Here is a 26,983-nt window from a genome sequence, read left to right as displayed (position 1 = left end):
GGGTCCAAGTCCCTGCTCCGCTGTGTGGGATATACTTGGACCCAAGCTCGAGCTTGTCAATAAACCCTTGTGTGTTTGCATCGGTGTTGGCTCCTTGGTGGTTTCTTGGATTCGAGATCTTGGGCACAACAAGGAGCAGTAAGTTCCACTGACTGATATTAAGTTTGCTCCAAGTCCTTTCATAGCTAAATAGCTCATTTCATTTTAAGCTAAATAACATCCTGTTGTCTGGTTGTACCCACAGTTTGTTTATCCAGTTACCTGCTGGAAGTCATCTTCGTTGTTTCTAGCTTTAGGCAACTATGAATAAAGCTACTATAATTATTTGTGAACATGTTTTCTACTCATTTGAGTAAACACCAGGGAGTGAGATTACCAGATGGCACGGTGAGAGTATGTTTAGTTTTGTAAGAAAGCACCATTGGGGTTGCATCATTTTGCCTTTCCACCAGCAGTGAGTGAGAGTTCCTGTTCTCTGTGTCCTCATCAGCATTTGGCGTTGTATTTTGGGTTTGTCCATTGTAATATGTGTCTGGTGGTAATTTATTGTTGTAATTTGAAATTCCCCAATGACATAATATTTAGCATCTTCTCATATGCTTCTCATTTATATATCTTTTTTGATGAGGTATCTGTTCAAGTCTCTTGCTCTTTTTTTAATTGGATTGTTTTCTCATTGTTGAATTTTAGGAATCCTTTGTATATTTTAAAACTAGTCCTTTATCGGATACGTCTCTTGCAAATGTTTTTTCCCAGTCTCTGGCTTCTCTTTTCATGTTCTCTTTTTTAAAAAAAAACGATTTATTTTTTCCAGATTTATTTATTTATTTATTTATTTATTTATTTATTTATTTATTTATTTATGATAGACATAGAGAGAGAAAGGCAGAGACACAGGAGGAGGGAGAAGCAGGCTCCATGCCAGGAGCCCGACGCAGGACTTGATCCCGGGACTCCAGGATCGTGCCCTGGGCCAAAGGCAGCGCCAAACCACTCAGCCACCCAGGGATTCCCCCCCCTAAAAAGATTTTATTTATTTGTTTGAGAGAGAGAGCATGAGTAGTGAAGGGGAGGGGCAGGGAGAGAGAAGCAGGCTCCTGTTGAGCAGGGAGCCTGATGCAAGGCTTGATTCCAGGACCTTGACATCATGACAAGGTTCTGAGCCAAAGGCATCCCCTCTTCTCATTCTCTTAATGCTGTCTTTTACAGAGCAGAAGTTGTTAATTTTAGTAAAGTCTAACTTATCAATTGTTTCTTTGATGGATTGAACCTTCGATGTGGTATCCAATAAGTCACCACCCCACCCAAAGTTACCTACATTTTCTTCTGCCATCTTGTAGGAATTTTATAGCTTTACATTTTACATTTAGCTCTGTGAGCCATTATCAGTTCATTTCTGTGAAGGATGTAAGTCTGTGTCTAGATTGTTTTGCATGTGGATATAGGTACCACATGTACCACCCTAATCAGGCTTCCTGCCACCACTTTATTGCCACCCACACCTTTGCCCTCCCATCCCTAAACCCAGGCACCACTAATCTCATCTCTGTATCTGTCACTTTGGCATTTCTTTTTTTCTTTTTAAAAATACTTTACTTCATTTGCGTGAGAGAACACAAGCAGGGGGAGAGGCAGAGGAGCAGGGAGCCCGACTTGGGACTCAGTCCCAGGACCCTGAGATCATGACCTGAGTCAAAGGCAGATGCTTAACCAACTGAGCCACCAGGCGCCCCTCACTTTATCATTCAAGAACATTTTTATAAATGGACTCACACAATATGTGACCTTTTGGGATTAATTGACTTTTTAAACTCAGCATAATTCCCAGGTTCATCCAAGTTGTTGCACAATCAATAATTTTTATTGCTGATTAGTGCTCCATGGCCAATAGGGACAGTTTGTTTATCCACCTCTTGAGAAGCAACTGAGGTGGAGCTATTATGAATAGAGCTGCTGTAGACATTCATGTACAAATTCCTGTGTTAAAATAAGTCTTCATTTCACTGGAATAAATGCCCAAGAATGCAAGTGATGAGCTGCATCCTAAGTCCATTCATTGCATTTATTTTTACAGTTCCTATTTCTTAACAAGGGATTCAGATTATCTGTTTATGGTACTGATAATATGAATAACCTTTAAAGACAAACACACTGAATCATTGTATAGCCTGTGGCAAAAATTGTTGCTCTGCATGGGGATATGTGTAGTGTGGAGAAAGGTGGGCCTCCAGGATTACTCCAGGTCGCATGCAGGTGCTATTTAGCACCTAGAGGTGACGCTTTCCTCAGCTGTGTGGGATATGTTCATTGTTATCAGTGATCGAGAACAGGGAATGCTTCTAGCAAGGAGTAACTACATAAGTAGCAATACTACCAGCAATAGTGAGAGATGTAACTAAAGGAATTTATGAGAAAATTAACAAAATTGTCACAAGAAGTAGGTATAATTAAGAAGAAATGAAGAAAATTATATATTTTTCCTGACATTGTTTATATCCTTCTTCTCTCTTGTTTCTCTTGATAGATTATTTTAACTTTATAAGGAACAGTTTCCATCTTATATAAACTATTTCGAAATATGAGGTAGATGAAAAGCCACTGTCTGTGGAGGAACCACCACCCTGAAACAGCACAGAAAAGACAATGCTGGTTTTACTGATGAACAGGAATACTTTTTAGGTGAAATGATATATCACAGCAGAAGTCTGCTGGTGTCCTGGCCATCTTGTTGGGCTTCCTTGACTCAGCATAGGTTTTTTGTTTTTTGGGTTTTTTTAATTTAATTTTTTTATGTAATCTGTCTCCAGTGTGGGGCTCAAACTCATGACTCTGCGATCAAGGGTCATTCTTCTGACTGAGCCAAACAGGTGCCCCTCACTCAGCATAATTATTTTGAGGTTCATCCATGTGTTTGCATATATCAGTAGCTGGCTCCTTTCTCGTGCCATGTAGTATTCCATTCTAAGGACAAACCATTATTTGTTCATCCATTCACCTGCTGAGAGACATTTACATTATCTCAATGGCGATTTTGAATAAAACCTTCTTGAATGTTTTTGGTTGTTTTATGGTATTTTATTTTAGAGAGAGTGAGTATGAGGAGGGGCAGAGGGAGAGAGAGAACCCCAAGCAAATTCCATGCTGAGTGCAGAGCCCCGACATGGGGCTCAGTTCTATGACCCCTGAGGTCACAACCTGAGCCAAAACCAAGAGTCAGAAGCCCAACCCACTGAGCCACCCAGGCTTCACACCACTGTGAATGTTTTTGATCAAGTCTTCGTATGGTCCTATGTTTTCCTTTCTCTGAGGACATAAAATTCCATGTTGCCTAGACACCATACTAAATGTGCTACTGTACATTTATGCAGGCTCTGGAGGGTGAGTGACCAAAATTATGCAAGGGACATAGGAATGGCCAGTGTGGCTGGAGTGGAGGACCCAAGCATGAGCTGTGCATCTGGCAGTTGATGGTTGTGCATTTGATTGCAAGCTGTTTTCTTTTTTATGGGTTCTCTGTTTTCTCCCAGAATGACGTCCTAAATTCTTCTTGGCCTCTTTGGACTTATCACGTTGTGCTCAACCTTCCCTTTCAGGGCTGTTCACTATGCCCAGTCCCTGCTCTTTCCTTTAATGAGAATTAGAAGATGGTGATGACGGCTTAGATATTGTGGACGTGGAACTCATGTGTGCACTCTATGTGTAATCCCCACAAAGGAGGTACCACTTTTATGCCCTTTGTGCAGGGAGGAAACCACAGCTGAGAGAGGTTAAGTAACTTGTCCAGGATTGCACAGCTAGTAAGTGGTAGGTTAAATGTTGATCTAGCTCATCTGAACTCAGACCCAGCACCTTTACCCATAATGTTGTACACTCTTCATCATTGAAAGGGCAGATTGTGCATGGAATTTAAGATGTCATTTATTTTTTTTAAAGATTTATTTGTTTGAGAGAATGAGAGAGAGTGTGTGTCCATACACGTGTGAGCACAGAGGGAGAGGGAAAAACATATTCCCTGCTGAGTAGAGAGCCCAGTGTGAGACTCCATCCCAGGATCCTGAGATCATGACCTGAGCTGAAGACTGAGCCACCCACACACCCCTAAGATGTCATTTTAAATTCTTCTTGCACATCATCTAGTTAACTTCTGTATTGCTAACTTAGTGTTTCTTCCCAGTGGCCTCTTCCTTGGCAGCCCAGACTGAGTCAGATCACCCTACACCAGGTGCCTCTCTCAGAGCTCTGTGTCTGCCCCACTGAACTGGGAACATAGCATGCATGCAGATGCCTTCCTTTTCTTCCCCTAGTATCTACTGCCCAAAGAGTACTAGCATCAAGTAAAGCAGGTGAATGAGTGAATGGATTATACTCTCAGATATGCATGTTTGTCTTATGCATGTTTGTCAAGGTATTATTTATAACACAAATGTGTACCCACACATTTTTATGAAGATAAAATTAATTTGGATTCCTCTAAAAGTTTCCTGTGCCCCTTGCAATCTCCCTGCATCCCCAACCCCTAGCCACCACTGTTCTTTTTGTCTGTCCCTATAGTTTTGTCTCTTTTAGAATTTTAGGTAAATAAGATCCTACAATATGTAGTCTTTTGTATATGTCTTATTTAATTTATCAGAATGCTTTTGAGATGCATCTGTATCATTGCATGTGTCAGCAGTTCTAGATCTATATTTAAAACCACCTTAAATAGTTATTTTGGAAACAGTCCAGAAATAAATACTTGGCTCCACTGAAGTTTAGATGTGGTTCACAAGTTAGAGCAGTGGTTCCCAAGGGTGCTCCTCAAGATCCTTCCAGAGTGTCCAAAAGGTTGAAATGATTTTCATAATAACCCAAAGGTATTTGCCTATTTCACTCATTCTCTCAGAATTTTCCAGATGCTACATAACATGTCGTATCACAACAGATTAGATGTAGAATCCATCTGTCTTCTCTTAAGCGGCTGGCTTAAAAAAATTTGTAAATTCTCTCATGAAAAGTTTTTGAATTGGAAAATATAATCACTTTTTAAATAACAAGTATTAATTATATTAACATTTAATTAATGGTTTTCTTGTTATTAGATACATGAATAAATATTTTTAAAATTTCTGTTTTAACTTCTTGCATGACAAATAGTAATAAATATAAGTCATGTAAACAGAAGCTTTTTGGGGGCTTCAATTTTCTAGTTGTAGAGAAATCCTTAGTCCAAGAAGTTTAGAATCTCTGGACTTGGGACAGTTTTGAAAAGGCATCAGGAATAGGATGAGGAAGCCTTGGAGCCTGGTGAGCTTAGAAGAGGGTCTGGAGACCTGGCCCCACAGTGCCTGGGGAAAGGGACCTCCGTCCCGTGGTGCCCTATGGAACATGGGCTAGAACACAGGGACAGGGAGTGTCAGCTACAGGCCACAGTCTTATTGCCCCTCCTCGCTCCCTCCCCAGACCTGGTTGGGCAGGTTCTGTTCATGTTCCTGCTTCCTACAAGGAGCAGTGGGCAGCCTACGCCTGTGGCTGGCTTACAGGAAGGACAGTGGTCATGCGGCCAAAGGCTGGCCACTTTCTGGAGATGAAATTTCGGTTACTATCTGACGTCAGGTTGGGCACTTGCTGAGGAGCTAATGTCTGTGCTGTGTTCTGATCCCAGGGTGGGCATAGAAAATCATCAAGATGGTCCAGTCCCTTGGCTTTTGGGGAGAAAAATACGTACCCTTCCCCTACCCCCACAATAGAGAGTTCTAAGCTCAAATGGAAAGACTGTCTAAAATAATAATTTTAACAAAAGCAGGTGGGAATCTTATTACTGGCACAATTATTATGGGGAACACTGCATGTGGATTTTGGTTAGTGATTTTGATAATGCTATTAATAAACGGTAGCAAAATTGGACTACAGTCTTTGACCTGTTAATTGCTCTTCTCTTGCAGGCGAAAGGGCCTGTGGTTCCGAATGAAGAAGATACTTCTCTGTGTTCTGGGGTTGTATGTTGCCATTCCATTTCTCATCAAACTGTGTCCTGGGATACAGGCCAAACTGATTTTCTTGAATTTTGGTAAGTGCCATGTGCCCACTTTGCCTTTAACTTTAGTAAGAGTTCATTTGCATGATGATTTATATATTTATATATCTACCACCCAGATCAAGAAATAGAACATTTCTATTGCCCAGAAAGTTCCCTGTGCCCCTTCTCAGGTCACTGCTGCTGCAGTGACTGTGCTGCTCTCCAGGGCTGACCCTTGGGTGCACAGGTAACTCCTGCACGGCTGGGGTCCTTCAGCTGCTGTGGTAACGATGTTAAGAGGGTTGTGTTGCAGGTGGTCTGCTCTTGTGCCATCTAGGGGGCTCACTGTCCTTGGAAAAGATGACCACTGAAAAGTGATCACCTTAAAAAAATAATTAGGACTTTTTCTTTTTCTTTTTTTATTAAAGACTTTATTTATTTATTTATTTATTTATTTATTTATTTATTTATTTGAGAAAGAGAGCACAAGAGAGAGCATGAGCCAGGGGGAGGGGCAGGGGGAGAGAGAGAGAAGCAGACTCCCACTGAGCAGAGACCCTGACACAGGGTTCCATCCCAGGACCCCGGGATTGTGACCTGAGCTGAAGGCAGACGCCTAACCCTGAGCTACCCAAGTAGCCCATGACATTTTTGGGGGGGGGGGGCGGGGCGGGGAATCAGCCTGACATGCTTTGGTTTCTGTGGAATTATATGCTGGCTTTATAGGTGTTGTAGTCTCCCTGAGTTAACTTAGACCTTGTGTGTTCCAAAGGTGGTTTTTTTTCACACTGTGTATTTACTTTTGTGCAAGTGGGAGAGAAAGGTCCAGAAGTCTCAAGCTTAGGAAATAGAAGGCAGAGGGCTCCCAGGTACATAATTGCTGGGAGCATCATTTTACACCTACAAGATGAGGCTAGGATGGAAGAGGCTGGGTGTGCAAGTATTAGTTTGAGGATAGAGCATGGTACTTGGCACACAGAGCAGGTACTCCATAAGTGATGGCCTTCAGCTCGGGGGTGGGTAGCATCTGAACCAGTTGAGGTGGGCTGTGTGCATGCTCTTAGTTGTTGGTTTGCAAAGAGTACGTTTGAACCTTGTGTATTTGGGAGGAGGGGTTTGAAAGCTGGGTTTGATTCCCTAGAAGGAGGCAGCAGGGTTGCCAATAGAGAGGAGGGAGAGGGAAGAGGATAGAGGTGAGCAGGGAGGACAGACAGGTCAGTTGAGATGGCCCGTGTGTGACTGTGGCCTGGGACAAGCAGGGCGATAGGGGTGGCACTGGGCCGGCAGTATGACTACCTGGGCGTACAGATGAGTTAGGCTTGCTAAATCTTTTTTTTTTTTTTTTTTTTTAATTTTTATTTATACATGATAGTCATCGAGAGAGAGAGAGAGAGAGAGAGGCAGAGACAGAGGGAGAAGCAGGCTCCATGCACCGGGAGCCTGACGTGGGATTCGATCCCGGGTCTCCAGGATCGCGCCCTGGGCCAAAGGCAGGCGCCAAACTGCTGCGCCACCCAGGGATCCCTAGGCTTGCTAAATCTACAGTGAGCTTGATCACAGGAACTTAGGAGTCACTTGCTAAAAAGGGACTTTCTGCTCAAAGAGGACTAGGAGGAGGAGGAAAAATAGTAAAGTCCGTGTTTAATACTTTGTAAATCTGAACTGTTTTTATTTGCTGTTTCGAGTGTAAAATACTTGTAGGATACCAAGAGGCATTTGATTTTGCTAACAGAAACATACCTGAACCTGGAGGAATTTATCCACTTGAGTTTTGGCCAGTGTGAGAAGCACAAACTTAAAATGAACCAACAACATAACTAAAATCAAGGGAGTTTTGATTTTTCTGACTTTAACCCTTAAATGTCCACAGGTCCACAGTCTAGCACAGAAGGGAGTTTGGGTTTACATTAAACATGAAGCTATGGGGCTGCAGACAGCCTGATGGCAGACCTCAGGATGGACCCTGACTGCCTTTTCCAAGCGTGCTGGCCTCTGGGTGCCTTTGCCACATGGTGGGGTCCCAACAAATATTGGAATGGAATTGGTCTTCTTTTAATCCATTATTTGGAGTACTTTAGACACAGCCCACAAATGTTGCTGGTTGGTTTCTTAATGAAATGGCAGGATGTTGCACAGGAGCAGAGCTTTGGGTTCTCCTAGTCCAGTGAGCTGCACCTCCATAAGAAGATGCTGGCCGCTTACCCTTTCCTCACATGTGTCTGCTGTGTGGCAGCGGGGTCACCTACTACCCAGTTTTAGAGATCGTTTTGTTAGCAGTCTGTGCTGCCTCCCCTATGGGGGATGAGGGTCTCCAGGGCTACCCTGCAGTGGTTGGCAGTTCACGCCATGGCCAGTGTGTTGGGGATAGCACCTCCATTTTTCTCTCTTCAAAATGGGAATCACAATCCTGTGGATTTCCATTTGGACTCTAAAGGAAGTCCAAATGGTCTTTTGGGCCTCAGGACATAATTAGAGAATATTCTTAAGTTCACATCAAATCTATCTGAAATCACATTCATGAATCAGATAAATAAGCTTTAGAAAAAGCATAGCACCTATGATTTAAGGCATTATTCTACTTTAAATATATTTTCATAAGCAAGAACTGCATGTGCATTCCAAACACAGAAGATTAACTGAAAAGCCCTGAATGGCAGTGAAGAAGAAAATTAAATTCTGAGAAAATTGTTAGTGTTGTTGCTTATCTATTTCCTGCTGGTCTCTTTTGTCTGAGTCTCTACACATAAACATGAGCATATATGCTTTTCACTACTCAGATTCCAAAGTCTGATTCCATGTCAGTGGTGGTGGTTGATGCCCAGTATTCTGTGGTCTCGAAGTCTACATGACTTTTTCTTGTTGCTGAATTGAAATATAGATGGCGTATGGTATGATGCTCGTTTCAAGGGTGTGGCACAGAGGTTCAACAATTGTGTACGGTACTCAGCACCTGTCACAGTAAGTGGAGTCACCCTGTGTCAGCAGACAGGCTTACTTACCACAGTAGTGTTGACATCTCACCTCCATGATGTGTGTATTTAACTGGCACTTTGTACCTCTTTATCTCCTTCCCCTGTTTTGCCCATCTCCCCCCGGCCCCAACCCTGGCAACCACCAGTTCTCTGTATTTATGGGTCTGTTTCAGTTTTTTGTTTCAGTTTCCTTGTTCCTTTATTTTGTTTTTTAGATGCCACATGTAAGTGAAATCTGTCTTTCTCTGACTTATATCACTTAGCATAATATCCTCTAGGTCCATCCACATTGCCTTAGGTGACAAGATTCCATGCTTTTTTATGGTTGAGTAATGAAGTCTAGATATCTTCTCTGGTCTTCTTTGCCCTCAGATCTAGAAGGATCTCTTGGTGAGAAGGAATATTTCAGTTCAGAGGCCTGCACCAAACTCCTTGGGCTTTTTTTTTTTTTTAAATAATTTAGATTTATGAATTATATATTTGTTTTTAAAGCAGAGGCCAGCCAACCTGCTTCAGCATTCTCCAGGACAATAATCCTTAAGCTTCCTCTTTCTTTTTCCTTTTAGCAGTCTCTTTAACCCTTAATAGCTTTCTCTCTTTCCACCATGAGTGTAGCCACCATGTGTTACCATAAACATGATTATGATATCATTGACTACTCCTTCTGCCATGCCTTCCATCCCCGTCACTTCCTCACTCCACACCTGGAAGCTGGGGCCCCCCTTCCTCTATCTTGCCCATCCCCCATGCCTCCACCTGTGGCAACCATCAGTTTGTTCTCTGTGTTTACAAACAGATCAGGTCTGATTCTGCTTTTTGTTTGTTTATTCATTTGTTTCTGTTTTTGTTTTAGATTCTACATATGAGTGAAATCATACGGTATTTGTCTATCTCTGTCTGACTTACTTCACTCCATGTTGTCACAAATGGCAGGATTGTCCTTTTTCAGGCTGTGTAATAGTTGTGTGTGTGTACCATGTTGTCCTTATCCATTTGTCTAGCCATGGGTTTTTTCTGTATCTTGGCTATCATAAATAAGGCTGCTGGGGATACATGTATTCTTTCAAATTAGTGTTTTATTTTCTTTGGGTAAATACTCAGTAGTGGAATTACTGGATCATATGATATTTCTATTTTTAAGTTTTTGAGGAACTTCCATACTCTTTCTTATTCCTTTTCTTTTTATGGAAGCCCGGCAGCCCCCCATCACAGTGTTAGAGTTTGATAAAACCCAGAGAGCCCTCTGGCCCTCCTTTTGTTGGCACCACCCCTCTTCCAGTGCACCTGTGACTGGGATGAGGGGGTGCCCCAATTTGTAAGATCCCCAGATGGTCAGAAGTGTCCATTGTGACTAAGTAGCTGTAGCCTCTCACCGTATTGTGCATTTGCAGATGGACTAAAGAAGGGATGATAGAATGGGTTGTTTTCCATTTATTCATGGACTCACTATTATTGACTGAAGACCATTTGTGCAAGATCCTTTCTAAATCATGCCCATAGTTTGTGGGTTGGAGGGTAGATAATGGAGAAGGGAGGGAAGAAAAGCCAGAAGTGGGGTTGAAGCAGCTGGATGGGTCTTGCTGGCCCGTAGGCACAGCAGCCTGTGTTTTGGGTTCCTAGGCTGTGTGCACTTAGCTGCATGTGAGGCCAAACTTGCATAGCTAACAGTGAGGGGCCAGGTCACTGTCCCACACTCCTCACTCCTGCCCCTGCCATGTGCCCTATGGTGTGCCCTGTGCTGTGTCCCTGCTCCAACGCTGTGAATGAAGCAGGGCCCCGAGGGTCATTGGCCAAAGGATAGCACAGGAGGTCAGAGGGCCCTTGTACCCAGCTGTTACCAGCCAGTAGGAGTGACGTGTGTTCTGGCCTGGGCATATAATCTAACCCTACCCCTGCACTCCTTGACCCCATCCCTTTGTGGCATTCTGCTTGCTTAGACCAGTGGTTGCCAGTGGTTCCTCTGGCCACAAGTCTCTGGAGTTGACCCCCCAGGACTGACCACGGACCTCTACTCTCTGGAGGGGCCCCATGAGAAGAGAGGCACTTGGAGGCAAGAGGTTCCTCTGTTACCAAGTCTGCTGGACTTGATACATTCACTGCCTTCTTTTTCACAATTATTTCTAAAATGGAAATAAAAGTGAATGGGAGGACAAGTCTTGTGGAATGAGGTCTTCCTGAAGTAGAATCTGGCAGCTTCTCAGTTTCTAAATTCCTCAGGCCTGGAAGCTTTGGGAATTAGCTGCTAATCTTCAGTGAACACCGTTCACAGGTAGGGGGTCCTCTTGGGGGCTCTGGGCTAGTGTGGAAGTAGCTTGGCCACCTTCTCCCCCAAACATAGAACAGGCTGAGGCCCGAGCACTGAGCTGGTGGAAGCCAAGTGCCCTCAGCCTTGATGACGCCCACTTTCTGTTTGGCATGGGGACATGAGGTGAATAACTCCTGTCTCATGAGTGGAATTAAGGGAATCTGGGGCCGGGTTTGGGTTTTCAGAGTTGTATGGAGGACGTCCTTTCATTCACAGTTGTCAGATGATGAGCTGGTGCATGAGATGCATGAGGCTGCAGCCACCAGCTTCCACAGCATGGCCCAGTGTCCCAGAATGGACACTGTGGGATGAGGTACCTGCGTCTGAAACAGCATGGGAAACAGAGGCCCTTGCCAGCTTTCTCTCTGCTCAGGAGCTTCTCTGAGTCCTGTTGCCAGAGTAAAATCTGACCTCCATACACGGCTGCTTTGGTCCCTGGAGGCAGCTGTTAGAAATACCACAAACTAGGGATCCCTGGGTGGCGCAGCGGTTTGGCGCCTGCCTTTGGCCCAGGGCGTGATCCTGGAGACCCGGGATCAAATCCCACGTCGGGCTCCCGGTGCATGGAGCCTGCTTCTCTCCCTCTGCCTTTGTCTCTGCCTCTCTCTCTCTCTGTGACTATAATAAATAAATAAAAATTAAAAAAAAAAAAAAAAAGAAATACCACAAACTAGATGGCTTAACACAATAGCAATTTCTTGTCTCCCAGGTCTAGAGCCTGGAAGCTGAAATGAAGGTATCAGCAGGGCCAGGCTCCCTGAGACTCTGGGCATAGTCTTTCCTTGCCTCCTCCTGGCCTCTGGTGGTGGCCAGTAGTGTGCAGTGTCCCTCAGCTTCTAGCTGCACCCCTCCAGCCTCTGCCTCTGTCCGCACACAGCTCTCTCCTGCTGTCTTGACACTGTCCTCGTCTGTCCTTGTCTGTATCCCAATTTCCCCTGTCAATAGGGACACCACCTATACTGGATTGGAGTCCACCTTCTGACCTCATGTTAACTTGATTATCTGTGTAAAGACCCTATTTCCAAGTAAGGCCACATTCTGATGGGCTGGGGGTTGGGACTGCAGTGTATTCTGGGGTAGGGGAGGGCACACATCAATGTCCTGAGGACATGAGGGCCAGTCAGGATCATTTACCATTACCTTCCTTCCTGTGTGATGGGTCAGGAGTGTGGGCTGTGGAGTCAGGCCGCCTGCATGTAAGTCCTAGGCCTGTGATGTGTGAGCTGGTGGCTAACGGAGCTATAGAATGGAAGAGGTGGTGTGTTTGTCACAGGAGGTGCTGCGAGAGGGCACACACGCACAGCGCAGGAATGGTGGGAAGCACCAGGACATGTGGTGCCGCTTCCTGTCATGGCCCTTTTTCTTTTTGGAGAAAGTAATAAAGTTTTAAAAATTTAGTCTTCTTCTTGGGGAAGAGGTGGGTTAAGAAGCCGGAGGTACAAAAACCACCCTCGTGGAAGGATTTCTTTCCTTGCGTGGTCAGGGAATTTCTGGGGAATGAGCATGTGCATCCCCATGTCCTCATGAGTGGGTATTTCATTTCTTCAGCAGACGTGTAGCAAGCTGCAGTGGGCATTTGAGGAATGAGAGCTAAATGTGGCGGGAGGGTACTCAGATGCAGAGGACAGTAAGTGCAAAAAGGCCCTGAGGTGGGATCCCTGGGTGGCGCAGCGGTTTGGCGCCTGCCTTTGGCCCAGGGCGCGATCCTGGAGACCCGGGATCGAATCCCACATCAGGCTCCCGGTGCATGGAGCCTGCTTCTCCCTCTGCCTGTGTCTCTGCCTCTCTCTCTCTCTCTCTCTCTGTATGACTATCATAAATAAATAAAAATTAAAAAAAAAAAAAAAAAAAAAAAAGGCCCTGAGGTGGGAGGTCAATGCTTGTGGCTCAGGAATGGGACGGCAGTAGGAGATGAGCATGTTTGGCTTTTGTGCCATGTGGATATGTGCAGTTACGTAATGAAACTACTTTCTTTGCCGGAGAAAACTGTGCTGATGTGTGTGACTCCCTTATGTAAGGTGGGATTGGCTAGAGGTCAGGACCACCCTGCCCTTTTGGGAGTCGCCATTTTATAAAGTGAGTAAATCTCACCTCAACTTTTTTTGTTTTGTTTTTTTTTAAGTTTTTCCATCTTTGGGGTGCCTGGTTCACTTGGTTAAGCATCCGACTCTTGATTTCAACTCAGGTCATGATCTCAGGGTCATGAGATCGAGTCTTCTGTCAGGCTCCATACTGGGTGTGGAATCTGCTTCAGATTCTCTTTCTCTCCTGTCCCTTCCCCTCCTCACATGTTCACTCTCTCTCTCTCTCACACTCTCTCAAAAACAAACAAACAAACAAAAAAACCCAGAAAAAACCATACACAACCGCAACCATCAGGGGGTCCATCTGTGCTCAGACCTTGCCCTTGCTAAGGGATGTGCCGGCATGCTCACAGTGTTCCTGTGCTTGCTTGCCAGCCCTGCACCTGAGGCCGGAGGGCTGTGTGGACTGGGCTGCCTTGGGTTGGAAAGGACTCAGCACTTCCTGAGAGCTTGGCATCTGCTGTGCATGTACATGTGTGTCCGTCTGCCCCCACTAATCTTGGTTTCCATCTCTTTGTCCTCCACAGTGAGGGTTCCCTATTTCATTGACTTGAAAAAACCACAGGATCAAGGTTTGAATCACACGTGTAATTACTACCTCCAGCCAGAGGAAGATGTGACCATTGGAGTCTGGTGAGTGGGCGGCAGCATGGCCGGGATTGCCCAGGACGATTGCCCATCCGTTTTTACCCTCCCCCTCCGTTTCCAAAGCAGAGATCTTGGCTAAGTTTGATCATAATGGAGCACGATGAGACGGCACTAGCTCTTCCGAGGCTTTGAGACAGCGAAGGCTGTGTGAACCGGGTTGTCTGTGGGCAAGAGCCTTACTTCCAGGGAGAAGGAAGAAATGTGAGCACGGGAGCCCCTGTCTCCTCAGACAAGGGAATGTCTGGACCTTGAGAACAGCTGAGTGTCTTTACATGCAGCGCTTCCAGCCACTGATAATGTGGCCTTTGCCTCTTGTATTGACTCTTTTGAGTCACAAATTTATTTTTTTATTTCTTATTTTTTTAAATAAGCTGCTTTCTTTTTTTTTTTTAAGATTTATTTATTTATTCATGGGGGGGGGGAGAAAAGAGAGAGAGAGAGAGAGAAAGGTAGAGACACAGGCAGAGGGAGAAGCAGGCTCCATGCAGGGAGCCTGATGTGGAACTCGATCCCGGGACCCCAGGGTCACATCGTGGGCCAAAGGCAAGCACTAAACTGCTGAACCACCCAGGGATCCCCCGAGTCACAAATTTAAGTGGGACTTAAGTCCTATGACTTCTTTCTGTTCCCTTGGAATGTGTTTTCTTGCTTTTCCCTACGGACAAGTGGATGTTTTTGCTACTAAATTAAAAATGACCAAGTTTTCTGTTTCATTTTCTGTCTTCTCTCAGAGGTAGCCTGGCATCCCTACCCCTTTAGCGGGGTTTCTCTCAGTAGCTGTGACGTCTCCCTCTGCCCTCACAGAAGAGTGCTGTGCATGGGAGATGCTTCAGGGTGAAGTGCTGTGGGCTGTGAAGGGTTGTAGCCACATCTGTGGTCCTGGGTAGAGAACATTAAATGCTCCTACTGCTGTAGGAGCTGATGCTGGGATTAGGCTTTTGTTATTTCTGGTTTAATTCAGTCCTGTATTTACTGACCAATGTGTGCACCTGGGACACTTTGCTCTCATGTCTTCGGTCAGAAGTGTGATGTGCTTTGCTCAGAGCATGTTGGTTGGGAATTAGTCGGCCTTCCCGCTGATTAGTGTGGTCTGTACTTTGAGATGGGACAGGGATTGTTGGTGAAGATGAGGACCTCTTCCGTGGCTAGTGCTCAGGGTGTCTACTCTGAGAGGGGTGTGTGTGCTGTGGATATTTAGGCTGAAAGCTCTCACAGCAGTCACCTAAGAAGATTGTACTTAGTGACGACAATGGAGAGACTCAACATACTGACACCAGGCTGTGTGCTGCTGGGCCCCAGCTGCCCAAGTCTGCACCCTCTGCTGTTGTGAGGACAGTGTAAGCCCTGGGGCAGCAGTAGGTCTTGTCTTCAGCTGCCTCTCTGGGGGTGTAAACTCTCCACCTGGCAGGAGGCAGGAGAGCCCTGGGAACAGGTCCCTCTCCTCTGGCTTGGAGCTTCTGGGGCCTGTGTTAGGAGCCCTGGTTTAGGGTCAGTTGGCTCTTGGCAGTGCATCAGCTTCCAGACCTTAAAATGTGCCTTTCGGTCCCATAGGTTTGTAATTGCTGAAGAAGTGATCATTATGATCAGAACCACCCAAAATGCGATCCTCTAGAAATGGTCAAAGAAACATTAGAAGTTAAACGCCAAGGCCACCTGGTGGTTCAGTTGATAAGCATCTGACTCTTGGTTTCAGCTCAGATAGTGATCTCAGGGTTGTGAGATCGAGCCCCACATCATGCTCTGTACTGGGTGTGGAGTCTGCTTAAGATTCTTCTCTCTGCCCCACCCACTGCCCCAAAAAAGAAGTGAAATGCCAAAACTTAAGAGCTAGAAAATTTTAAAATGGCCATTTAATATTTGCAAGAATTCTTGCTAATAAATGTGAATGTGTTTTATAGAAAAACCTCATTAATTCAGACCTTCCCCAGGGATTAACAGTATTTGGTGTGGACTGACTTCAGATTCACTGGAGCATCTCTCTGAGGGGTAGTTCTGGCTAGAGAGGCAGAGTGCACCTGCCCAGCCAGGTGTGGGATGAGCCAGGCTGACTGCCAGGTCACTCATGCAGCATGTTCGCCTGTAGTGTCTCCTCCTACAGAGACAGGTCTGCTCCCAGATGCCAGGTGAGCAGGCTCTGCAATGTGCTATACATTAGAAATGGTGCTTAAGGATTTCCAGGCTTCTGATCCAGCTTGTAAAGATCAGTGTTGCTGAATTAGCACCTGTGACAGCCTGAACTATCTTAAGTATGTTGTGAATTAAATTGTGTATAGCTTAAAAATATGGGTATGTGTGAGGGGGGATGGTGTTATTCAGCTAGTATTTATTAAGCATTCATTTTGTGGGAGGCCTGGGTGAAGGCCTGGTGACCAAGCCAGGTTAGATCTTACCTTACAGAGTGTCCAGTTCACATGGGAGAAACTCCACCCCCACCCCCACCCCTGGCCAACTGCTACCAGGGGGAGCTTCTGTGGCCCAGAGGGGCCTGGGTACAAGTCAGAAAATCTACCTAGGCTGTCAGCAGCCAGCTCTAGAGCTTGAGAGCTCTGTAGTTCTTTCCTTTGGTGATGGGGGCAGTTTGCCTCCCCGGGCCACCTGTCCTGCTCTCTGCTTGGTTGTGACTCTCATCCTGTGTCTTTCTATCAGCAGTCACCCTCATCTGATCATGCCACTCCATGCTGCTTCTGTTTCCAGGCACACTGTCCCTGCTGTCTGGTGGAAGGACGCCCAAGGAAAGGACCAGATGTGGTATGAGGATGCCTTGGCTTCCAGCCACCCTATCATCCTGTACCTTCATGGGAATGCAGGCACCAGGTGAGGGAGAGGACCCCACGTGGCTTGTGGTCTCTGCAGTGCTGGCCTGGTTGGGTCTGCTGACCCATTGCAGTGAGGGAGTGTGCAGGCAGCGGGGCTGTGAAGCATCCCAAGAACACAGGAAAAGGCAGAGGGGCTTGGTGGGAAAGGGGTCAGGGTGAAACTCCCCTGAAGCCATATCCCCAGGCTCAGAGCACAGCAGAGCTGCCCTCCAGGTGGGCCCGGTACACTTTCCTCGGGGAACCCCCCCACCCCGTGTTAAGCAGATGTGGGCAGCATTGTCCAGAGGCCCCGTATCTGGGCTCGCTGCACCTGAGTGACGCGGAGGAGGCTGCGTCTCTGTCATTGTGACCCAGATCCTCGGCCAGAGTCAGGGGGTCCCTTCTTCCTGACGTCTCTGGGGTGGGTAGAGGGAGGGCCTGTGACACAGTGAATGAGGGTTCCCGGTGGGTGAGGGGTCATTGTGATAGTTGAGGGCCGCAGCGCCCCTGGGAAGTGTGGTCTCCTGTTCACTGGCTGGTTTGTCATCCCATCTGAGGGGCGAGGCAGTCTGGCATTTCATGCTGGTAGGCATGCCCTTCTGGGGGAAGAGGCACACTTCCTGGCAAGAGGCAGTGAGTGCTGAGGAGTCAGGTGACATTGAAGGTGGGACAGCTAAAAGCAGAGGTATCCCAGCTGAGTGCACACAGATAAGCCCAGCCACACTAGCCGCCCCGCCATGCTGTTGGGTTGGTGATGGGTGTGAATTCTCTCTCTCAGCTGGAAGCCAGCAATGCCAGTGTGTCCTGCTGGGATGCTGCTGAGGCACGCACTGTCTATGGCAGGCCATGCCCTTGCTCAGGTTTATCCCAGATGCTTTTCAAGAGTGGTTTTAATGGCATGTCCTTCAGGTTAGCTGGGAATTGGCTTCTTCTACCCACATGGTCGACCTTGTTCAGGAGAATCTGTGGGAGCACAGCATGGGTGAAGGAGGAGGTGCATTTTCTGAACAGAGCATTGCCTGAAAACCCCCAGGAGGGTCACCGTTGTTGCAGCTTCCTTAGGGATGCATGAGAGAGAGCCGGCAGGAGCTGGCAGGAGACAGGGCCACCGCAGGGCCCAGATAAGGGTCAGTGTGGCGCCTTGGCCACTGTGGGAGGCTTGGCGTCGGGTCCTTTTATGGGCAGAACCAACAAGGAGATCATGGTGGTGTCAGGGCAGGGAGGCTGCACACTGCAGGGAGTCTGGGAAGTGCGGCTCATGAGGATGGTGTGCCTGGTGAGCAGAGTGCTTGGCAGTGGAATCATGCAAGCACTTGGCAGTTTGCTTTCTTCTCTTTCTGGGATAGGCCACAGTGGGTTTCTCTTCTGCTTTTCAAAGAGCAAGTGGTTATAACTGCTCTGGTAGCATCTTTCTATAAATGAGCAAATTTTCTAGTTTCCTGGGAATAAGATTCAGTTAAGCAATACCAGTCACATGGTAAAAAAGACCAAGTCAGCTGAAACTTCAGTTTGAAGGAACACTGTGACTTTGGAAGTGCTTCCCCTTCCCCCATACCCCACTCCCCACCACAGGCCTGGCAGGATTGCAGCAGCCCTGACTCCCCGAGAGCCGGTCCTCAGCTACTGCTGTGCACTGAGTCATGTGCTAAACTCTCTTCTTTTTGCTTGACGTAGGAAATTTGAACAATCCCAACGAGAGCCAGCAGGAATTTTTCCAAAGATCACTGGAAACATTTTGCAGTATTTCCTTCTGGTCCTGAAACTCATTCCCTTGTATTTCTGTGGCACAATGCATTGCTTTTCCTCCTTTGTCTCATGCCTTTCTCTCTCTGGACACTCCTTGTCTGCCCCTGCTGACACCCGCAGTGGCCATGGTGCTCACTCTAGAGAAGGAAAACTGAGAAGTCTGGAGAGGGTGAGCTCGCCTGCTGACAGGCTTTCCTGCCTGAGGTGACCTCGTCCCCACTTTGCTGTCCATCCACAGTAATGGCTGCCCAACAACTAGACAAAGTGTGAGAAGGGATAGATAGTCCTTGGACAAAGAAGTAGAGACACAAAACAGTTGGGATCCATAGAAGCCTGTTTAGATCTGTGACAAGTGCCCACCATAATCTAATCTGTGGGTGTGAGGCTGGGAGATGGGCCAGGACCCCTCTGAAGATGCCTGGGCAGCAGTCGTCAAGCTTACAATCACATACACCTTCCACCCAGCAGTTCTATGTGTAGGAACGCATTCCACACGTGGAGCGCACATACGCAGAAGGGTATATGGCAATGGCAGCAAAACTTAGGTTCACAGCAGGCAGGAAAGAGCCAGACTGACTGCAAGAGAAGGAAAGTGAACCACTGCTAAAAAGAGTACTGGAATTGGCTGTGGCAGGTCCCTGTGAGTGTGTGTTGAGTTAAGAAGCACTTTCACTTCTGCCTACATGCTGGTCACTGGAGAGCTGGGGGGCTGCATGCTGGGCAGGAGTGTTTCTTGCTGTGTCTTCGGGGTTTTCTATTGTACCTGTATATCACCTGGTCAAAAATAGTAGAAGGTAATAATTAAGAAATATCCCCAAAGTGCTAAGACTATCCCTTGCTTGTCTCAGTATTGCCAGAAACAAGCATAGAGCCACGATGACGCCCTGCAGAGGAGGTCACCTGACCACCATTGACCCTCCCTGTATGGATTTGGGGACCAAGTCACTAAGGACCCAGACACTCCAGTGCTGACCTGGGGCCTGCCTTTTTGAGAAGATGTGCTAACACCCATTCTTGTTTCCTTTTCCTTGACGCTCTAGAGGAGGCGACCATCGGGTGGAGCTTTATAAGGTAGGTGAAGACAGCACGCAGTGTATGATGGACAGAGTGGTGTCCACAGGCTGTGTGGGGGGCAGAGTGGTGTCCACACAGTATAGGACAAGCAGAGTGGTGTGCACAGTGTGATGCCAGGAGGGTGGGGTGGGTGATGCTGGGAGGGCTGATGCTGCCGGGAGGGCAGAGAGCGTGGGGTGATGCTGGGCAGTGGTATCCACATAGTGTAGGACCGAGCGGTGTTCGCAGGGTGTTTGGCGGGCAAATTTGTGGTCGCAGGGCATAGGAAGGGCAGAGCCGCGTGCACAGTGTGTGTGGCAGGCCCGTGGTGTGCATGTGGTATAGGAAGGAAAGAAGTCACCACAGTGTTATTTCCCCGCCGCCCTTGCAGGAGGCGTGAACGGCAGGGGGTCCCTCAGCCCTTGTGAGAGGGTTGATGGCGATGCCTCGTGGCCGCTTCTGCCATGGAGTGCTTCCCTGTCATGCTGCTCCAGGGAAAGCTTCCAGAGCAGAATGAGGGACATTGGGGATCATATAGCAGATATTGGCAATGAAATTGTTACGTGCTGCATTTCTCCTCTGGCACGACTGGAGAGCACCGAGGGCCAGGGAGCCACGGTCCTGCAGCTCGCTGCAGGTTGGAGCTCCGCTCGGCCAGGTCCCTCCCTGGAGCCTGGGTTCAGGCCCACCACGGAGGGGCTGCGGGTCTCCCAGCACTCAGACTCTCGCTGCTGCTTGGTGATCATTTTTGGAAGCTCGAGTGTCAGAGCTGGAAAGGTACTGTGGCCCCAGGGCCATCTTCCTCATCCTCCCTCACAGAAGGGACGCCTGCAGTGGCTAAGCCAACAGAGAGGGACAGAATGCCAGGAAGCACCTGCGTCTTGTCCTCTGTGCCTCCTGCATCAAGGGTGAGGGCTGCTGTGGGCTGTAGAGGGTTTGTTCCCCGGCAGAATTGGCTCATGTCAGGGTGGACATGTGCTTGCAGAGCTGTGGTCCCTGCTGAGGTCCTGGAGGAGGCACACCACCTCCCTGAGGTGATTCTGGGGGTGCTGGTGGCTGCCCACTTTCACCTGGCCTTGGACACACCCCAGGAGAGCTCAGGCGGGGACTCTATCACCTAACCCAGGAGATCATGTGGTCTTAGAGGGATTTTGTTTTTATAAGGAAAGATTTGACAAAAGCTTAATGTCTGGAAAAAAAACAAAAACCTTAATGTCTGAGATGCTGGGTTGCACCCTGACTGTAGAGCCCTCCTTCTGGGTCCCTGGTCTCTGGGTATCTCTCCTGGAAGGCGGCTGCCCATGAGCCCGTGAGGGCACGGGGGTGCACTGTTGGTCTGAGCTGCAGAGAGCCATCTTTCTGTGTCCCGCCGGGCCGGAGGGCGTCCGTGTGCCCTGTAGCAGCAGCGGACGTGCGGTTACAGGATGGGGCAGCCTAGGGGCAGACTTTCTTCAGCTGGCACAGTGTGCGGGGCTTGGAGACCGAGGTCAAGCTGGGGTCATCAGAGGCCAGTGGCCCTCCATCTAGGACGTGTGGATTTGTTGCCCAGGTATTTATTTTTCACTCTACAGGTGCTGAGTTCCCTTGGTTACCATGTGGTCACCTTTGACTACAGAGGTGAGTCTTAATGCAGGGACGAGTCTGAGCCCGCCCCCCACGGCAGGGTCCGCTGAGGGGGTGTCCCCTGGGAGGCCGAGGTGGTGCTGGCAGTGGGCGGTGCCCTGCCCTGCAGTGATGGCGAGTATGGGGGTCGTGGGGGAACACGGGCCCCTTTGTGTGTCCTGCATGCCGCCAGGGACACCCCTCCTGTAGGGGAGGCCTTGGTGCCTGGAGCCCTTGCACGTGTCTCTATCGGCCACGTTTTATGTGCAGAAAAGGCTGGGTTTTCTTTCCTGGACTTTGACTCCTCCAAAGCTGGTCATCAGACATGACTTATGGGCAGGGGAGCTGGTCTTGTTGAAGTTCTAGAAGCGGGAAAAAGAACTATTGAGAGAGAAGGAAGATTCTTCCTCGGCCGAGTGATTTTTCTTTCTTGAATGAGTTAGAGGGCTTGGTGCTGAAGAGACGACAGACCATCTCCTGTAGGCTGTGAGCAGCCTCCTGGAGTCTCAGCGGCAGCAGGCTTGGTTCGACCTGCTGGCGAGGGTGGTGGTGTCCACGCTTTCAGGCAGTGAGCGTGGGCATTGTGTTAGTTCCTTCTTACCACTGTAACAAATTACCACAAATGTGCCGTCTTAAAAGGGCACAGATTCATTTTGCAGTTCTGGAGGTCCAAAAGTCCAGAATCTTCAGCCGCTGGGCTAATGTCCAAGTGCTGGCAGGGCCAGTCCCTTCAGGAGGTCCCTTACCTTGTCCAGCTTCTCAGAGCTGTCCTTGGGCCTGGGCTCCCCGACCCTGGCTTCTGTCTCTGCCGTGCATTGTGTAGACAATATGATTACTCACAATATGACTACTGTGCCGGCGCCTGAGAGCCGTTGCTGCCCATCTCAGATCTGCTGATCAGCGTCCTGAATCCCTTCTGCATCCTCCCCCTCCCCCAACCACATAATCTCACACAGTCCCCAGCTCCAGACATGTGGATGGGACCTCTGGGGGCCTTACTCTGCCTGTGGCATGGAAGGTTCTTTCATGGAAAAGCGTTCGAAAGTTCTGGGTTGGGAAAAACTGCACATAAGGATCTAGAAAGTAGCCCACTTACTCTTTTCTCCGTGCTACAGGGTGTTCTGCTCTTGTGGGGCGCTAGAGACCTCACGGTGAGAGAGAGGCAGCTGTGTCACTGTCTTGTGCCCCTCTGTAGCACCTCCTTACTCCAGTTCTCCTGGGGGCTCTGCATGTCTGCGTCCCTGTGTCCCTCGTGTCCACACCTGGGCCTTTCATCAGGCCTCGTCTCTCCCCTAATCTGGCATCCAGAGTGCCCAGGGGAAGCAGCTCATTGTGCTCACTAACTGTGGGTGTGCTTATGCAGCAGAACTGGCTCTTTCTGAGCCTTGTGTTTTCAGATCACTTGATGATGACTCACTGCTGACTTGCTAGAAACGACAGTGGCATTTGTCCTTTCCAAGAGCCTGGGGCAGGGCTCTGGGGGAAGATGTGGTCTAGGAGCAGAGATGATTAGCTTTCCTCTACTCTTCTAGGACCCTCTTCCCTTTCTGGGTCAGAGTTGTCCTGAGCCTGGAATCCTGCCCCTGCCTCCAGCCTGACTCCCCACATCTGTCCTCAGCTGGGCTGAGCTGGTCGTGGGCTCCCTTCCTTGTCCTGCAGAGGCCCCTGGACAGGGTGGGTTCTCGCTGGCCCATCACGTTGGCCACCCACCAGCGAGCCATCTGCCCGCAGGAATCTGTGGGTCTGTCTGTCCTGTCAGTTGTTCATCGGGACTTTGGACAAGGGTGTGTGCGTGGCTGGGTTCAGGAATTGTAATGGGGTAAAGATATGGGAGAAGTAGGAGGGGGCTTGCCCAGATACCCCTTGCATGGGGTTGTGGATGATGGTGGCAGAGACTTCCTTTGTCCCCGACAGGCCCGGGCTGCATGTTGAGAAAGAAGGGTTGAGTCTGCTCTTCTGGATGTTCCACAGGCTGGATTTGACTTCCTCCTCTTGCTGTTTCTCCCTTGCCAGGTTGGGGTGACTCAATAGGAACCCCATCAGAGCGAGGCATGACCTATGATGCACTCCATGTTTTTGACTGGATCAAAGCCCGGAGTGGAGACAACCCTGTGTATATTTGGGGTCATTCCCTAGGCACTGGGTGAGTTCACAGCATGGTGGAGCCTTGGGGGAGCAGGTCTTCATGGGGCCACTTTCTATCCAGTCTCTCCAAGAGTGCCCTGTGGCTTCTGGATCCATGACACCATGAGTCCCAACATGCCTCAGCCCTTATTCCCCTGATGAGGGTAGGGGATGAAGCACCACAAAACCCATAAAGAGTTGGAGCTACTTTAACTCCTCAACCCAAGAAATGATCTGAGACACACCCAGGCAGTGGTGGGGAGGCCATCGCCCTCTGCCGGGAGACAGGCGCGCTTGCCTCCATTCCAGGGGTGCACCCAGAGAGATGTCTTTAGAGCAACGTGAGATGGGGCTTGAGTCCTGGATGCACAAAGACTGCACCTCCTGGCTCTGGAGGGTGCGTGCTGGCTCGGATACCCAAGTGCTGGGCCTTGATTACATGCAAACTGGGCACGTTTGTAAACAGCGTTGGCCACTTAGCCTGTGTTTGACTCACCCAAGAAAGAACCTGGGGGAGAATCAGCGGGTGGTTCCCTTCCTACATCTGCGAAGATGGGAAAACAGTTTAATGTTGCATTTGGGGCTGCCTGAATTGCCTCTGCTGATGGAAGGTCCAGAGGCGTCTGTAAAAGGAGCGGGGCTGTCATTGCCCAGAGTCCTGAGACCTTTGGCACCCATCCTGTTTCGAGCGGGACTTCCTTGGGGGCAGTGACCCTAGCTGCTGCCTCCCCTTGCTGCTTACCTCGCTCGGACAGCACCCGGCAGTCGGGGCGGGGGCTGCGGGCTGGGTGGTGCCGGGGAGAGTGAGTGGAGCCTGCCACAGGAGCCCGGGCAGAGCAGGAGCAGGCCATCCTGCTGTGGCGGTCTGCACGGGACCCTCCCAGTGCAGTCCTGGGGTGGCGGGAGGTCCAGGGGGTGTCAGCACCATCCTTGGCTGAGGGGGGCGGCTGGTGGCAGGGGCAGTAGGGCCCACCCACGTCCTAGGGCATCTGTGTCCACACCCTCCCCCACGCCCCACCAACCGCCCCACAGGTCCAACAGCTTCTTGTTCACTTTGAAAACCAGATTGGTTTCATCTCAAACAGCTTCCTTCGTCATTCACCTGAACTGTTTCTTTTTCCCTTCTCAGGGTGGCGACAAATCTGGTGCGGCGCCTCTGTGAGCGAGGTAGGGGCTTGTGTGGACATGTGAGCCCTGGTTGCGTGGGTGTGGGCTCCACTGTGGGTGCTTGGGAATTGGATGCTGGTGGACAAGCAGCACGCAGCCATGCTTGGTGTCGTGTCACAGCCCCAGGGGCAGGCGTTGAGACCAGGGTCTGGGTAAGGCCTCAACTGACCCACGCCCACATTCCCTCTGGATTCTAGAGCACCTGGCAGAGCCTCTTTAGGGCTGAGCTCCCGATACACAGTGTCAGTAGGTGTGGCTCTAGGGAGCAAATCACAGCCACCCAACGGTCCCCTGGGAGCACTCTTCACACACCAACAGTGCGGGGGCCGATGGGGCAAAGTCTGGGGGACCAGTGTCTCCCATGGGCCTCTGTGGGGGTGCCTTGCCCACCTCATAGCTCCCTGTTTGTTGTATTTATCTAGAGACACCTCCAGATGCCCTTATATTGGAATCTCCATTCACTAATATCCGTGAGGAAGCTAAGAGTCATCCATTCTCAGTGGCAAGTACAGATCTTATTAAAAATTGACTTTTTATTATTAAAATGATTACTATAAGGGTAACTCTTAAGAAAGTAAGTATAAAATAAAAATCATAGGGGGACGCCTGGGTGGCTCAGCAGTTGAGCATCTAACTTTGGCTCAGGTCGTGATCCTGGGTCCTGGGATCGAGTACTGCATCAGGCTCCCTGCAGGGAGCCTGCTTCTCCCTCTTCCTGTGTCTCTGTTTCTCTCTGTCTTTCATGAATAAATAAAATATTTAATAAATAAATAATAAAAATCATAGGAATTATCATTTAAATATTTGGAGAAATGCAGATTGTGTTAAAATGTAATCCTTGTTTAGTTCAGGGCACTGGCCTGAATACGGAGCTGCCTGGAATTTTAAAACTCTGTGGCCAGGCACAAGCACAGGTTCACAGTTGGACTGTCCAAGGACAATAGGCCCCTGGGAGGCCTTGCCTCTGGCGTGGTTTGCCTCCCTGGAACCCCCACCAGGGTTCATTGACCCCGGAGCTCTGCCCAGGCCGGTGCCTGCCTCCTCAGACCTGGAGCTGGTGGGTGCCCTGCTCCCTGCACACATGGATGGTGCTCGGCAGCCAGGCTCTCCCAGGTGTGGCTCCAGCTAACACCTAGGGCGAACGCTGGTGGGGGTTCCAGGTGAATCAGGCCCTCCTTACATGCTGAGACTGAGGCCCTGGACCCTCCCTTTCCAAGCCTGGCCCAGAGAGTCTTCTCTGTGTCCCGCTGTGTCTTGTAGGCCTTGTGTCCTGGCGACCAGAGGAGTCCTGTATAGTCTCTTCTGATGCTGCTTTACTCCCAAGTCACATGGACTCGTTTTCCCAGGGCTGGAGGCCCTAGTGTCTGTGGGAGGCATTGTCTCAGAGCTGGTTCTGCCCAGCTGCTGCCCTGTGGCATGGGAGCCTGTTTTGGGGACAGCCATGCCAGGCCAGTTCAGGAGCCTCTCAAGCAGGGAGGCTGTGGTCCAGTGGCAGGGGTGGTGTGGCCTCAGCTCAGTCCACTCGGAAGTAGGGGAGACCTTTGGGCACTTGGCAGCCTGTCTAAACCCTTGATCCCAGCCTTCTCTGTGGCTGTTGTAACCGGTGCCTCTGCCTCTCTTGTTTCCATGTCGCCTTCAGATATATCGATACTTCCCTGGGTTTGACTGGTTCTTCCTCGACCCCATTACAAGCAGCGGAATTAAATTTGCAAATGATGAAAAGTAAGTACTGCAGTACAATACCTCATTTTTCAATTTAAAAAAACACTGAGAACCCCCAGGACCAGTCACCCTCACCAGATTCTGAATACTGGGGTTCTCCTCTAACCATCCAGCCTTTGTAGGGGGCACATCAGGCTGTGAGCTGCAAATGGGAGAGAAGGGATTTGAAAAGACTGTAGTGGTGGTAAAGCAACAGGGAGACAGCATGTCTGTATGGAGGTTTTATTTGACAATAGTCCCTCAGAACCAGAGCTCCCCACAGGTTCTAGAGCAGTAACAGGAACTGTCACTCAAAGAGGATGCTGCCTCAGCCTTTTGACGTATGTTTGGTATAGAAAGATGTTACAAAGTTCACTATTAAAATATTTCTCTTGGGGTGCCTGAGTGTCTCAGTCAGTTAGGCATCCGGCTCTTGGTTTCGGCTCAGGCCCTGATCTCAGGGTTGGGGAATTGAGCCCCATGTCAGGCTCTGCACTCAGCTGGGATCTGCTTGAGATTCTCTCCCTCTGCCCCTCCCCATTCGCTTTCTAAAATAAATAAATCTTAAAAAACAATAAATATTCAGTTAACATTTAAGAATTTACACTTTGAAGTAAATGTGAAAAATGGAATATTTTTCCCCTTAATTATGTATTTTGGTTCTAAAACTAAAATTTGAGTAGACATAGGCACAAAACCTGCTTATTTATAAATATTGTTTTGGAACTTAGAGAAGAATAATCTGAAAAAACCTGGATTCCAACCACAAGCACCACAGTGAGTGTTGGGCC

At 48.8% G+C, this 26,983-nt stretch overlaps 1 protein-coding gene across 2 annotated transcripts in view; it reads left to right on the top strand.

Moving 5' to 3' along the window:
• The window catches only part of ABHD12 (abhydrolase domain containing 12, lysophospholipase), a 70,787-nt gene that overhangs the window by 40,184 nt on the left and 3,620 nt on the right, over positions 1 to 26,983 (top strand). For both annotated transcript variants that reach the window (XM_026016334.2, XM_072727398.1), the window contains exons 2-10: positions 5,922 to 6,046; positions 13,884 to 13,989; positions 16,699 to 16,818; positions 19,586 to 19,616; positions 21,170 to 21,215; positions 23,214 to 23,343; positions 24,454 to 24,491; positions 24,914 to 24,993; positions 26,131 to 26,213. In XM_026016334.2, coding sequence (XP_025872119.1) covers positions 5,922 to 6,046; positions 13,884 to 13,989; positions 16,699 to 16,818; positions 19,586 to 19,616; positions 21,170 to 21,215; positions 23,214 to 23,343; positions 24,454 to 24,491; positions 24,914 to 24,993; positions 26,131 to 26,213 — 759 coding nt within the window. The remainder of the gene's footprint in view (positions 1 to 5,921; positions 6,047 to 13,883; positions 13,990 to 16,698; positions 16,819 to 19,585; positions 19,617 to 21,169; positions 21,216 to 23,213; positions 23,344 to 24,453; positions 24,492 to 24,913; positions 24,994 to 26,130; positions 26,214 to 26,983) is intronic.

The sequence above is a fragment of the Vulpes vulpes genome, chromosome 11 (assembly GCF_048418805.1).
Source record: "Vulpes vulpes isolate BD-2025 chromosome 11, VulVul3, whole genome shotgun sequence".
Classification (NCBI taxonomy): domain Eukaryota; kingdom Metazoa; phylum Chordata; class Mammalia; order Carnivora; family Canidae; genus Vulpes; species Vulpes vulpes.
The sequence above is the reverse complement of the archived record's forward strand: the minus strand, read 5'-3'. Positions and strand labels throughout refer to the sequence as shown.